The following is a 13,910-nucleotide window of genomic DNA, read 5'->3' on the forward strand; positions in this document are numbered from 1 at the left end:
GCGTTATTTATTTTAAACAAATACAATTTAAAAAATTATATTCTATAGATACCTTTTGAAGTTTATAGCAAAATATTTAATTTTGGTTACTTCCTAGCCCTAAGCCACTAAATACACTAATCATTTACACTATTTTCTTTCTCTCTCTACTTTGATACATCTCATTCTCTTCCCCCGTCCCATTAAAAATTCTGATCTCCTCCTCCTTCCACTGGATTTGTGCAAAGCCCATCTCCTAGATTCTTCAACACAATGACCCAATTTAAAAATTTCAAGAAATTCAAATGCTTGAAGCTTTTTGAGCCATCACCAAGTGTACTTGGTTGCTTTTTTTTTTCACTGTTTGCTTATTCTTGTGTTTGCTTTTGTTGGATTACAGAAAAGTAAACAAAGGGCCTCGTTTGTACATCCTTGTTTGCTACGTGGATTGGGCTCAATGGATCGTCTGTTCCATATAACAAGACTGAAAATTTGGATTTTTTGGAAAAGGGAGCAGAAAGTTGTGATCTTTTTTATGGGAATTGGATTTGGGATGAAAGTTATCCACCGTATAAATCAAAGGATTATAAGTTCTTGGATGAAGGCTTTCGTTGTTCTGAGAATGGTAGACCTGATAATTTTTATACTAAATGGCATTGGCAACCTAAAGATTGCAAAGACAGCAGCCGCCGACATATAATCTGGTTGGTTTGTTCTTGAACAAAGACGATGGAGTTTGGGGCTGAACAACTTGATTTTCTGTTAATATATTTCAATGTATTTTCATGTATTTCATTGTATTCATTGTCTTTTTTTCATTGCTATTCAATGTGGCTCGTTGTATTTCATTGTATTCACTGTCTTTTTTTCTCATTGTATTTCAATGTATCACGCTGTATTTTATGTATTTCATTGTATTCACTGTCTCGCTATATGCCATGAATGTATTCACAAGTTTTTTTTAATTAATATAATTTATGTATTCAGGTGTATTATATAATTTCTCTGAAGATTGCTATGTTTTTGGGATATTTTCGGTTGAGAATCTTTTTTTATAACTGAAAATACAAAAATTGTGTGTTATAATTAAGTTTGTTGAGTTATATTATGAGTCTATTATGTTAATTGATTCACTTTCCGTTTTACAAACAGTATAATCCCTTATTTCACGCCGTGAATACAGTCGAATACAATAATCTGTCCAGCTGTACTCCCATGTTTCACTCCATGAATACAGTCGAATACACTCGAATATAACAACTGATTAGCTGGACTTCCCTGATTCACGCCTATTTTTGCTACTGTATTCATGAATACAATAGCTTAAATACATCAAATACATCTTATAACCACATAAAAGGTATTTATAATCCGTAATATAACAAATAATATCTATAAATAGCTAATTACTACTAAAAGATAATGCTTTATGAAAATTTCTCTTAAAAAAACCCTCCTAAATATGAAAAATAAATTGGGTGGTGCAAAGAATACAATTAGGGGTACAAACGAATGTTCACTTAATCATACTTATTGGTGTGCTTTGGAAGGAGATAAGAATGTTAGGCTTAAGAGTAGCATATGCATCAAATTAGCGCAATAAACGCGTTGCAAGCTGTCAATTAACAAATATAATATGAATATAAGCTATTCTTCTTTGCATTATTTTGATTAAGAGGGTTCCTAATTTTTTTCGTTCTTTCTAAAAGTACAATATTATATGATAAATCAAAGACTAACCAACGGTCTTTAGAACAATAAAAATATATCTAAAATCTGTTGAAGCCAAATAATTGATATTAGCATCTGCCAGCAAAATCATCATCCGACCAGTAAACGACAATTGCACACGAATGAGTCCCTTTCCTTTATCCTTTGCTTATCATGCAATTAATGATCATGTTGCTCGTTAACTCGTGACTCATGATTATGACATTATTAAATTAATCAATATTATCAACTCTTTTGAAATATATTCCAATATTATTTTGTAGGGTGAGATGGTACTATATCTTGAATTGAACGCAAAGCACAACAATTGAATCCCAAATTGTTGGCCGACTTGGCGCCTCTCTTTAGGCTATAGCGACATGAAAAAAAAAAATTATTTGCATCCGGTGTTTGAATCAAAACCAGTAAATAAATGACGTGTGACTTTTATACATCCATTTATCAATTAGTAATAGCTATAATACGTATTCACACTTTGTTTTGTAACTTTTAACGGTTAAAATGTTTAATTCAGTATAATTACAGAGTGCAAACACCGAACTAAACATTTTAATATAAATACATGTGTAACTATAAACAAGTTTGTGATCGATGAATCACTTCTCCGGTATCGGTAAGCTACTTGGGGATGTTTTTGGCTTCACATCAAAGGGAAGTGTGATCATGGCAGGGGCAGAATCAGGATTTACCTCTTGAAATGGTACTTCAAAGGTCAAAGACTGGTACAAGCAAACCTCATCTTCTTTGCAATAGTATACCTGAAATTGGTTTTACAAGTTTAAATTAGACAGTGCATCCTGTTCTTGTTTAATATTTAGCTCATATGTAACAGGTTTCAAAGTCGTAGGCAAATTTCACAGTAAAATGCTCGAAAAGTGATAATTCGCAGAGCAACATCACAGCGAGGCACATATACAACCACATTGTTTGATCCTATTGGCATGCATTGCTTCTGTATATAACTATTCTTTTCATGAGCTGTTACTAACAATTGCTAATAAAAAACATATATAGCAAGCCACTGTCAATGACATAGCACACGCTACAGAGGTCAAATTGTCATTGGCAAATTTGAAGCAACTGATGCTTCATTTTGCTTGAAACGTTGCCTGGTATCTGCGTGAGACATAATAATCAGCTACAAGCCTTCTATTCATAAAATTGCCGACAGATACACTAACCATGGCTTAGGGAAGCAAATGCAAGCCAGAGACTTGACTGAATTAAAGTCAAACTTCAAAGATACTATCTACAGATAACCGTACCTTGCAATAAACTCTGCCGGTGGATGTTGAAGCAGAAGATCTTCTGAAGTGCACTACTGCTGAACCTTCTTGGCTGAGATTTCCCTCCAAGGAATCAACAACAGCAGCAGCATCTGGATCAAAATCTATGCTAAATTTACTTTGTGCTTCCTGCATTTTGGTAGAAGGCAGCAAATTACATAAGGCAAATAAGCAAAGGTATCATAAACAATTTTTATTCATGAAAGAGAGAAAGAGAACCTTTGAGAAATGGTACCCTTCAGGTACCGAGATTCTTAAGTTTAATGTACCCTCGTTGGATGAACCACCATTAACAACAATAGTCTGTGAGTCAGCTCCAGAACGCCGTCTAAGGCGCTTCAAAGATCTGGATTTAAGTGGTGGCTGCACTCCTTTTAACTCCAGAGTAAGAACTTCAACTTCTGACTTGTTCAGGTCTAAGTATCTTATCACACTGTTATTCGTATCTGCTATGTATAATCTTCCTGAAAAAGATAACATAGAACAGAGTCAAACACAAGTTTCAGCTGTCACCTTTTCAAAAATGAATACAGAGATACATACAATTACTATTAGTTGAATAAAAGATATGATGAATTAGCTCCAGATTACTGATCAAAATTCAGTATGCATCACACAATGCAGTTCTAGAACTTTCTTTAGGTCTATCAAGGGTCAGATAAGAAAAATCATAAAACTGAACTAAAATCGAAAGTATGGTCTAACTCAAGACATGGATCTCAGATCTGGAATATCATTACCATCGCAGGATACAATTTCTTGGTTCAACTTGTCAACGAGACTAAAGTTCCTCAAACAATTGAATGCATTGTAGAAAGTATTACTGAATCTTAAGCAATTGATACTCAAGTGGTCAAAAGTGTTTATTCATCCCAGCCTTTCTCCCAGGTTTCTTCTCTTTGGCCTTTTCTGCTGTCAATACCCAGTCGCTCACTCACACACCAAAGAGGTATAGGAAACAGTTGCCTTGTTTACACCAATATTCTTTAGAACATAAGTGGAGTCACGCTCTGTCAGGAGATGTGATACGCCTTAGGTGCAAATTCTCATGCACCAAAATCCCAGTATGCACCTCCCTCCCTCCCACACATCCACACATTTGCATCTGATCTTTGGACAAATGTGGAAGAGAGGAGGAGGTCAGTTAAAATGTGTTCATGCAGGAATGAACACTTCAGACGTGTTCAAGAAGGACTGAGCAGTGCCACAATTTGATTTCTTTCATAGAAAGAACTCTTCCCACAGAAGGAAATACTTTAAACTTTATGCTTTAGCAAGAATTTCTGCTTGATCAATTATAAACTACTAGCATGCATAACTAGCACTCCTACGGTTTCTTGCTGGTGCAGCTTAAGATGGGTTTACAAAAATTGAACGTGATAGAGCTCCTGACTAAATTGAACTTGAAGGAAGAAGCAATTAGGTAATATCATCTGAACATATAGTAAATGACAAGGAAAGCAAGAATAGTGCTTTTCATAACGAAAATGCAACACTTGTCAAAGTGCTATATTAAATCATGAGGTCAACTTTTTGAGGATATTGTGGAAAAATAAACTTTTGAGGATAGACCACTAATTTCATTGAGATTAGTAACGTCTCTTATTCCTGCAAAGTTTCATGGCCCACTCTGAGAGTGAGCAATCAACCAAATAAATCGCAGCACATAGAAAAGAGAGTACCATTTTCTGCTTCAACGATTCCAGATGGCTCTGAGAACTGCAGGAAAAGAAAAATTTAAAAATAAAACAGAGAAGAGAATCACCAAAATTGCAAGTCAGAGATCCACTAACAGTAGAAACAAAGCAATTTTAGAATGACAGATTTAAGAATCAAAAAGAAATTCTCCCTCTAACAATGTAATGTGAAGCTTAATGGGACAAATCAGTAACTAGTATCCTATAGTATTTAACTTAAGAAAAAATGATATTCCCTTTTTTTAGAAGGTAAAATTTTGTTGATGTATGGTAGCAAGGAGTCTTCCAACATACAAGAAGTACACAAAGGTAGATAAGTAGGATTGTACAATTCAAGGAACCATTTATGCTTTTTGTGACCTCTTGGGGCAAGTATCAGGTCCAATAAGTGCAGATGATTGGTGCTCTTTGCAGAAATAGCAAAGTCAGTTTCTTGTTGCATGTAGTTGGGGTGTCTTTTATCTCTTCATTCAACACAACCTCAGCTGTTCAGCATTCACCACGCAGCCTCACCCCCTACCTCAACCACCAAATTGAATGCAGTAATGCACATACTTTCAAGGGAAGAGAGTTTGAGAGAACAATTAGCAGTACTGTAGTCTTAACATTTTTACAAAGAACCAACTTGTTTCTTTCATAAAGTTACATATAAAAGTAGATTCAAAAGAAATTTATTATGCAGGCAAAGAATCAAACAGAATGGCGCAAAAACTTCCATCATTTTAATACCAAGGATTTGACGTCCATTCTCCTGTAACTACAGTTAGGAGGATCCATCCAATAAATTAATAACTTGCTTGGGTCATCTAAGAGGTAAGGCCTCCTCCTATCGATCCTAACTTTCATTATTGAGTTAAAGGAGTCCCCTAGCCCTTCAAGTTGACGCGTTGATCCCTCTGTGTTGTCACTATCATCAATATCAATCTCATTAAAAGAAAACCTTTAGGCTTGTTATCCAGGAACTTGTTCAGAAATATCTACCACTACAAGTAGCTTTTATTGATTGGCTACAGTGCTCACATTCGAAGAACAAGCACGAAAACCTTCCTAAATATGAGACTCTAACATCGATCAAGTTCATGCTTATTGTTAGTTATGTATAGTCCCACATTGGAATGGGAGTAATATGTACTTTGTAGACTGGGAGAATGCACGGGAGAAAATATATTATTGATTAATATTGACAATGATACAATGAGCCATATATATATATAATACATGTTCTACTCCTAATACATATGGGATTAGGGTTATTTACTACTATTTAACTATCAAACTAACACTCCCCCTCAAGCTGGTGCATATAAATCATATGTACCGAGTTTGTTACATATATAACTAATACGAGGACCAATAAGGGACTTGGTGAAAATATCAGCAAGCTGATCATTCGACTTCACAAATTTTGTAGCAATATCTCCCGAGAGTATCTTTTCTCTAACAAAGTGACAGTCAATCTCGATGTGTTTAGTTCTTTCATGGAACACTGGATTTGACGCAATATGAAGAGCAGCTTGATTATCACACACAAGTCCCATCTAACTAATCTCACCAAATTTCCCATCTAACTAATCTCACCAAATTTCAACTCTTTGAGCAACTGTTTGATCCAAATTAGCTCACATGTGGCCATAGCCATTGCTCGATATTCTGCTTCTGCACTAGACCGAGCAACCACATTCTGTTTCTTGCTCTTCCATGACACCAAATTTCCTCCTACTAAAACAATATCCAGACGTAGAACGTCTATCAGAAGGTGATCCTGCCCAATCAGCATCTGAGTATCCAACGATCTGCTCATGACCTCGATCCTCAAATAATAAGCCTTTGCCTGGAGCTGATTTTATATACCGAATAATGCGGACAACTGCATCCCAATGACTATCACAGGGAGAATCCATAAACTGACTCACAACACTCACAGGAAAGGAAATGTCAGGCCTAGTCACTGTGAGGTAATTTAATTTACCAACCAACCGCCTATATCTTGCAGGATCGCTAAGAGGCTCCCCCTGTCCTGGCAGAAGTTTAGAATTCGGATCCATCGGAGTGTCAACAGGTCTACAACCTGTCATTCTTGTCTCCTCAAGAATATCTAAGGCATACTTCCGTTGTGAGATCACAATACCTGAGCTAGACTGAGCGACCTCAATACCCAGAAAATACTTTAATCTGCCCAGATCCTTAGTCTGAAAGTGCTGAAAGAGATGTTGCTTCAACTTACTAATACCATCCTGATCATTGCCGGTAATAACAATATCGTCAACATAAACGACCAGATAAATGCAGAGATTCGAAGCAGAATGTCGATAAAATACAGAGTGATCAGTTTCACTACGAGTCATGTCAAACTCCTGAATAACTGTGCTGAACTTACCAAACCAGGCTCGAGGAGACTGTTTTAGACCATAGAGGGACCGGCGCAACCGACATACAAGGCCACTAGACTCCCCCTGAGCAACAAAACCAGGTGGTTGCTCCATATAAACCTCATCCTCAAGGTCACCATGAAGAAAAGCATTCTTAATGTCTAATTGATAGAGAGGCCAATGGCGAACAACAGCTATGGATAGAAAAAGGCGGATTAATGCAATTTTCGCCACGGGAGAGAAAGTATCACTATAATCGAGTCCAAATATCTGAGTATATCCTTTGGCAACAAGATGAGCCTTAAGTCGATCAACCTGGCCATCTGGACCAACTTTGACTGCATACACCCAACGACAACCAACAGTCGATTTACCCAAAGGAAGAGGAACAAGCTCCCAAGTATCACTCGCATGTAAAGCAGACATCTCGTCAATCATAGTCTGTCGCCATCCGGGATGAGAGAGTGTTTCACCTGTAGACTTAGGGATGGAAACAGAGGACAAAGATGACACAAATGCACAATGGGATGATGAGAGACAATGGTAACTTAAACCGATATAATGAGGATTAGGATTAAGTGTGGACCGTATACCTTTTCGTAGTGCAATCGGTTGATTAAAAGGAGACAAGTCCACAGTATTAGCAGGGTTAGGTGCAGGACGTGAATCAGCTGGGCCTGATGTTGAGGGCAGACGACGATGATAAGTCAGGAGTGGTGGAGCTGTAGAAGGTTGAACTGGACTAGGTGGTGGAACTGGAGCTATAGTTGGTGGAACTGGACTAGGTGGTGGAACTGGACTCGGTGGTGGCACTGGAGCTATAGGTGGTGGAGCTGCAACTGGAACTGTAGGCGGTGGAGCTATGGAGGAAGATGAATGGGAGATAGGGACTGAACCTCCAAAAGAAGGAACAGGTAGCACCTCAGAAATATTTAAGTGACTAACTGGACCTGTGAAGTATGATTGGGTGTCAAAGAAGGTAACATCAACAGACATAAGAAATCGCTGAAGGTCAAGAGAATAACATCGATATCCCTTTTGCGTTCTCGAGTAACCCAGAAATATGCACTTAAGAGCACGAGGAGCTAACTTATCTTTTCCTGGAGTAAGGTCATGAACAAAGCACGTACTCCCAAAGATACTGGGTGGAAGAGAGAACAAAGGTAAGTGGGGAAACAGGACAGAGAATGGAACTTGATTTTGGATAGCTGAAGATGGCATACAATTAATAAGATAACAAGATGTAAGAACTGCATCCTCCAAAAACGCAGCGAAACATGAAATTGTATGAGTGGGGTACGAGCAATTTCAATAAGATGTCTATTCTTTCTTTCAGCTACCCCATTTTGTTGGGATGTGTACGGACAAGATGTTTGATGAATAATCCCATGGGAGTTCATAAACAGCTAAAATGGGGAAGACAAATACTCTAGGGCATTATCACTACGAAATGTGCGGATAGAAACCCCAAATTGATTTTGAATTTCAGCGCGGAAGGTCTGGAAAATAGAAAACAACCCAGATCAATTTTTCATCAAAAATATCCAAGTGCACCTGGAATAATCATCAATGAAACTGACAAAGTAGCGGAATCCTAAGGTAGAACTAACCCGACTAGGACCCCAAACATCTGAATGGACTAAAGTAAAAGGTGTCTCTGCTCAATTATCAAGACGCCGCGGGAAATGGGAGCGGGTATGCTTACCGAGCTGACACGACTCACACTCTAGAGTGGACAAGTGAGATAAGCCAGGTACCATTTTCTGAAGTTTTGACAAACTAGGATGTCCTAACCGTTTATGTGATAAATCTAGTGAATCTGTAACGGGACAAGTTAATGGAGGAAGATAAGATGCGAGTCTATGTGATTTTGCAAGGATAAGGTAATAAAGTCCATCTGATTCACGTCCGGTACCAATGATCCGCCCTGTACTGCGTTCCTGTATAAAAACAAGGTCATCAAGAAATAAAACAACAGATTTAAGTGATTTGGCTAAGCAACTAACGGCTATGAGATTAAAAGTACTACCAGGAACATAAATAACTGAGTCTAAAAGTAAGGAAGGAAGTAGATTTGCTTGACCTATTGCAGTTGCCATGGCTTGAGACCCATTGACCATTGTGACTGTTGGAAGAGTTTGAGAATATGAAATACTAGTGAAAAGAGATTTGTTACCAGAAATATGATCAGATGCACCTGAATCAATGACCCAAGGCTCAGAAGGTGAAGATTGGGAGACACAAGTCATGCTACTATTTGTTGGAACAGCGGAGGCTAATCCTAAAGATGTCTGTTTACGTGCTTTGTACTGAAGGAACTTAATATAATCTGGTAAAGAAACCATCTGGATTGGATTTAATGCATTCGATCCAACGAATTGTGAGTCTAAGGCTTCTAATGAGAATGACATTATAATGTTCACGCCGGAAAAGGTCAGAAAATTGTTTGAAAATCACTATTTCACTGTACTGTTCACCGGAAACACTGTAGCTCGCCAGAAAATAAAAAATCGTCGGAATCTGATGCAAACTTGATGGGTAGGCCCGGAATAATGTCCTGAGAAGGCTGTCCAAAAGGAGTTTCGTCAGAAACTGACCGGAAGGAGGTCCACGCGCCAGCACGTGGATAGATCTCGCCGGGAAAAAATCACTCCGGTCGGCGCGTGGATGGGTTTTTTCCGGTGGGATTTTGTGGGGTTTGGTCGCCCGGAGACGGAGAACACTATGGTAGTGTTAGTTTATGCACAACACCGGTAAAAAGTGGTTTTGATGCAAACAGCTACTCGAATCACCGGAAAATTGCACGGTGACGACTGATTTCTTCCCGGATGTCGTTGGAATGACGCACAACGATAATTATCTCACCAATGCTCTGATACCATGTGAGAATGCACGGGAGAAAATATATTATTGATTAATATTGACAATGATACAATGAGCCCTATATATATAATACATGTCCTACTCCTAATACATATGGGATTAGGGTTATTTACTACTATTTAACTATCAAACTAACATAGACTATAGCTATAAATAGGACATCTTGTATTATATCGAGTAACAAATATCAATAATAATATTTTTCTCCGTGCATTCTGACATAGTATCAGAGCATTAGTGAGCAACTTATCGTTGTGCATCATTTCAGCGAATTCCGGGAAGAAAGACCTCGTCGCCGTGCAATTTTTCCGGCGACTTAAGAGGCTATCCGCAACAAAATCAATTTCTGTTGGTGTTGTGCAAAACCCAACACCATCACAAGACTCCTTAGGCTCAGGCGACGAAACTCTAGTCAACCCCACCAGAAAATACCTTCCTACGCGCCATCACGTGCTAGAAAAAGAAAACAGATTTCGGCGAGATATGCTCCATGCGCGCCTTTCCGGACACTTTTTGAAAACATTTCCTTAGGACAACTTGCTCGCAAGAGAATTCCGAGTTTATCCATGCTGATTACGACAAAATCCGACAACTTTGCAATTTTCTGGCGAGTTACAGTGTTCTCCGGTATGAACAGTGTTTTCAGTGTAAAATAGTCTTCTGCTTTTCTACTGTAAATAGTATTTTCCCTGCTATTTCTTCAGTTCTCCCACGGGAGTTACTGATTTCCACTATTTAACAAGTTAACCCTACTACTACAAATTGCAGCGACATGGGAACCAATACTTTGAATAGTTGGATGGTTTCTTTGGTAGATTATATTGAGTTCCTTCAGTACAAAGCATGTAAGCAGACATCTTCTGAGATAGCTTCTGTTGTTCAAACAGGTAATAGCGTGACTTGTGTATCCCAATCTTCATCCTCTGAGTCTTGGGTCATTGATTCAGGTGCATCGGATCATATTTCTGGTAACAAATCTCTTTTCACTACTATTTCCTATTCTCAATCTCTTCCGAGAGTCACAATGGCCAATGAGTCTCAAACCATGGCAACTGCAATAGGTCAAGCAAGCTCACTTCCTTCCTTACCTTTAGATTTAGTTCTTTATGTTCCCAATAGTCATCTCATAGCTGTTAGTCACTTAGCCAAATCGCTTAAATGTGCTGTTTTATTTCTTAATGATCATGCCTTTATACAGGAACGCAGAACGGGGCGGATCATTAGTACCGAGCATGAATTAAATGGAATTTATTACCTTATCTTTGCTAAATCACATGGACTCACATCTTGTCTTCTTGCAACAACTTGTCCTGTTACTGATTCACCAGATTTATTACATAAACGGTTGGGACATCCCAGTTTGTCAAAACTTCAGAAAATGGTACCTGGTTTATCTCACTTGTCAGCTCTAGAGTGTGAGTCTTGTCAGCTCGGTAAGCATACTCGCTCCCATTTCCCTCGGTGTCTTGATAATCGAGTAGAGTCACCTTTCACTTTAGTCTATTCAGATGTTTGGGGTCCTAGTCGGGTCAGTTCCACCTTGGGATTCCGCTACTTTGTCAGTTTCATTAATGATTATTCGAGGTGCACTTGGATATTTTTGATAAAGTCGCTCTAAGCTGTTTTCTATTTTCCAGACCATTCACGCTGAAATTCAAAATCAATTTGGGATTTCTATTCGCACATTTCATAGTGATAATGCCCAAGAGTATTTGTCTTCCTCATTTCAGCAGTTTATGGAATCTCATGTGATTATTCATCAAACATCTTGTCCGTACACATCTCAACAAAATGGGGTAGCTGAAAGAAAGAATAGACATCTTATTGAAACTGCTCGTACCCTACTCATATAATCTCATGCTCCGTTGCGTTTTTTTTTTTTTGGGGGGGGGGGCTATCTTATTAATCGTATGTCATCTTCAGCTATTCAGAACCAAGTTCCATTCTCTGTCATGTTTCCCCACTTACCTTTGTTCTCTCTTCCATCCCGTATCTTTGGACACTTGTTTTGTAACCTTACTCCAGGAACAGATAAGTTAGCTCCTCGTGCTCTTAAATGCGTATTTCTGAGTTACTCGAGAACATAAAAGGGGTATCGATACTATTCTCCTGACCTCCAGCGGTAGCTTATATCTGTTTATATTACCTTCTTTGAAACCCAATCATACATCATAGGTCCAGATAATCACTTAGATATTTCTGAGGTACTACCAGTTTTATCATTTGGAGATTCAATCACTATCTCTCATTCAACTTCCTCTACATCTCCAGCTCCACCACCTACAGCTCCAGTTGTAGCTCCACCACCTATAATTCTAGTTCCACCACCTACAACTCCAGTTGTAGCTCCACCACCTATAGCTCCAGTTCTTTCACATAATCCAGTTCAACCTTCTGCAGCTCCGCCACTCTTGACTTATCATCATCGTCCACATCCAGCATCAGGCCCAGGTGATTCACGTTCCTGCATCAGATTCTGCACCTACTGCGGACTTGTCTCCTCTTAGTCAACCAATTGCACTCCGCAAAGGTGTACGATCCACACTTAATCCTAATCCCCACTATGTCTATTTAAGTTATCATCGTCTGTCATCACCTCATTATGCTTTTATATCTTCTTTGTCCACTGTTTCTATCCCTAAGTCTACAAGTGAGGCATTATCTCATCCAGGATGGCGACATGTTATGACTGACGAGATGTCTGCTTTACATGCGAGTGGCACTTGGGAGCTTGTTCTTCTTCCTGCAGGTAAGTCTATTGTTGGTTGTCGTTGGGTTTATGTAGTCAAAGTCGGTCCGGATGGCCAGGTTGATCAGCTTAAGGCTTGTCTTGTTGCAAAAGCATATACTCAAATTTTTGGGTTTGATTATAGTGATACTTTCTTTCCTGTGCCTAAAGTAGCATATGTTCGTCTCTTTTTGTCCATGGCTGATGTACGTCATTGGCATCTTTATCGGTTAGACATTAAGAATGCTTTTTTCCACAGTGATCTCGAGGAGGAGGTTTTTTTTATGGGTAAATAATATATTATATAAATATTTGCACCAAGCCAGTGCAACAGGCGTAATTACAGGTTGTGTAAATCAACAATTGCGTCTAAAATATCATCTACATCAGGTGCAAAAGCCAGTTTGCACCAAAAAGCAATCAACAAAATGCAACCACCTGGTTTTGTATGGAGCAACCATCTGGTTTTGTTGCTCGGGGGAGTTTAGTGGTTGTGTATGCAGATTGCGCAGGTCACTATATGGTTTGAAACAATCCCCTCGAGCTTAGTTTGGTAAGTTCAGCACAATTATTCAGGAGTTCGGCATGACTCGTAGTGAGGCTGACCACCCTGTGTTTTATCGGCATTATGCTCATAATCTGTGTATTTATTTGGTGGTTTATGTTGATGATATTGTTATTACTGGCAATGTTCAGGATGGTATTACTAATCTGAAGCAGCATCTCTTTCAGCACTTCCAGACTAAGGAGCTGGGTAGATTGAAGTATTTTCTAGGTATTGAGGTCACTCAGTCTAGCTCAGGTATTGTTATTTCACAGCGGAAGTATGCCTTAGACATTCTTGAGGAGACTGGAATGATGGGTTGCAGGCCTATTGACTCTCCTATGGATTCGAATGCTAAGCTTCTGCGAGGACAGGGAGAGCCTCTTAGAGACCCCACGAGATATAGGAGGTTAGTTGGCAAATTGAATTACCTCACAGTGACTAGACCTGACATTTCTTTTCCGATGAGTGTTGTAAGTCAGTTTATGGATTCTCACTGAGATAGTCACCGAGATGCAGTTGTTCGCATTCTTCGGTATATAAAGTGAGCTCCAGGCAAAGAATTACTATTCGAGGATCGAGGCCACGAGCAGATTGTTGGGTACACAGATGCTTATTGGGCAGGATCACCTTCTGATAGACGTTTTACATCTGGATATTATGTTCTAGTAGGAGGTAATTTGGTCTCTTAAG

General features: G+C 38.8%; 1 protein-coding gene across 1 annotated transcript in view; it reads right to left on the reverse strand.

Annotated features, from left to right (window-relative positions):
- Positions 1-2,115: 2,115 nt before the first annotated feature.
- Positions 2,116-13,910, reverse strand: part of LOC104238318 (protein SUPPRESSOR OF QUENCHING 1, chloroplastic) — a 33,181-nt gene continuing 21,386 nt past the window's right edge. Inside the window, exons 25-28 of the mRNA XM_070168028.1 lie at positions 4,679-4,715; positions 3,216-3,460; positions 2,976-3,125; positions 2,116-2,468 (exon numbers count right to left, since the gene is read on the reverse strand). Of these exons, the coding sequence (XP_070024129.1) occupies positions 2,307-2,468; positions 2,976-3,125; positions 3,216-3,460; positions 4,679-4,715 (594 nt within the window). The 3' untranslated portion in view covers positions 2,116-2,306. The remainder of the gene's footprint in view (positions 2,469-2,975; positions 3,126-3,215; positions 3,461-4,678; positions 4,716-13,910) is intronic.

The sequence above is a fragment of the Nicotiana sylvestris genome, chromosome 1, assembly GCF_000393655.2.
Source record: "Nicotiana sylvestris chromosome 1, ASM39365v2, whole genome shotgun sequence".
Taxonomy (NCBI): Eukaryota; Viridiplantae; Streptophyta; class Magnoliopsida; order Solanales; family Solanaceae; genus Nicotiana; species Nicotiana sylvestris.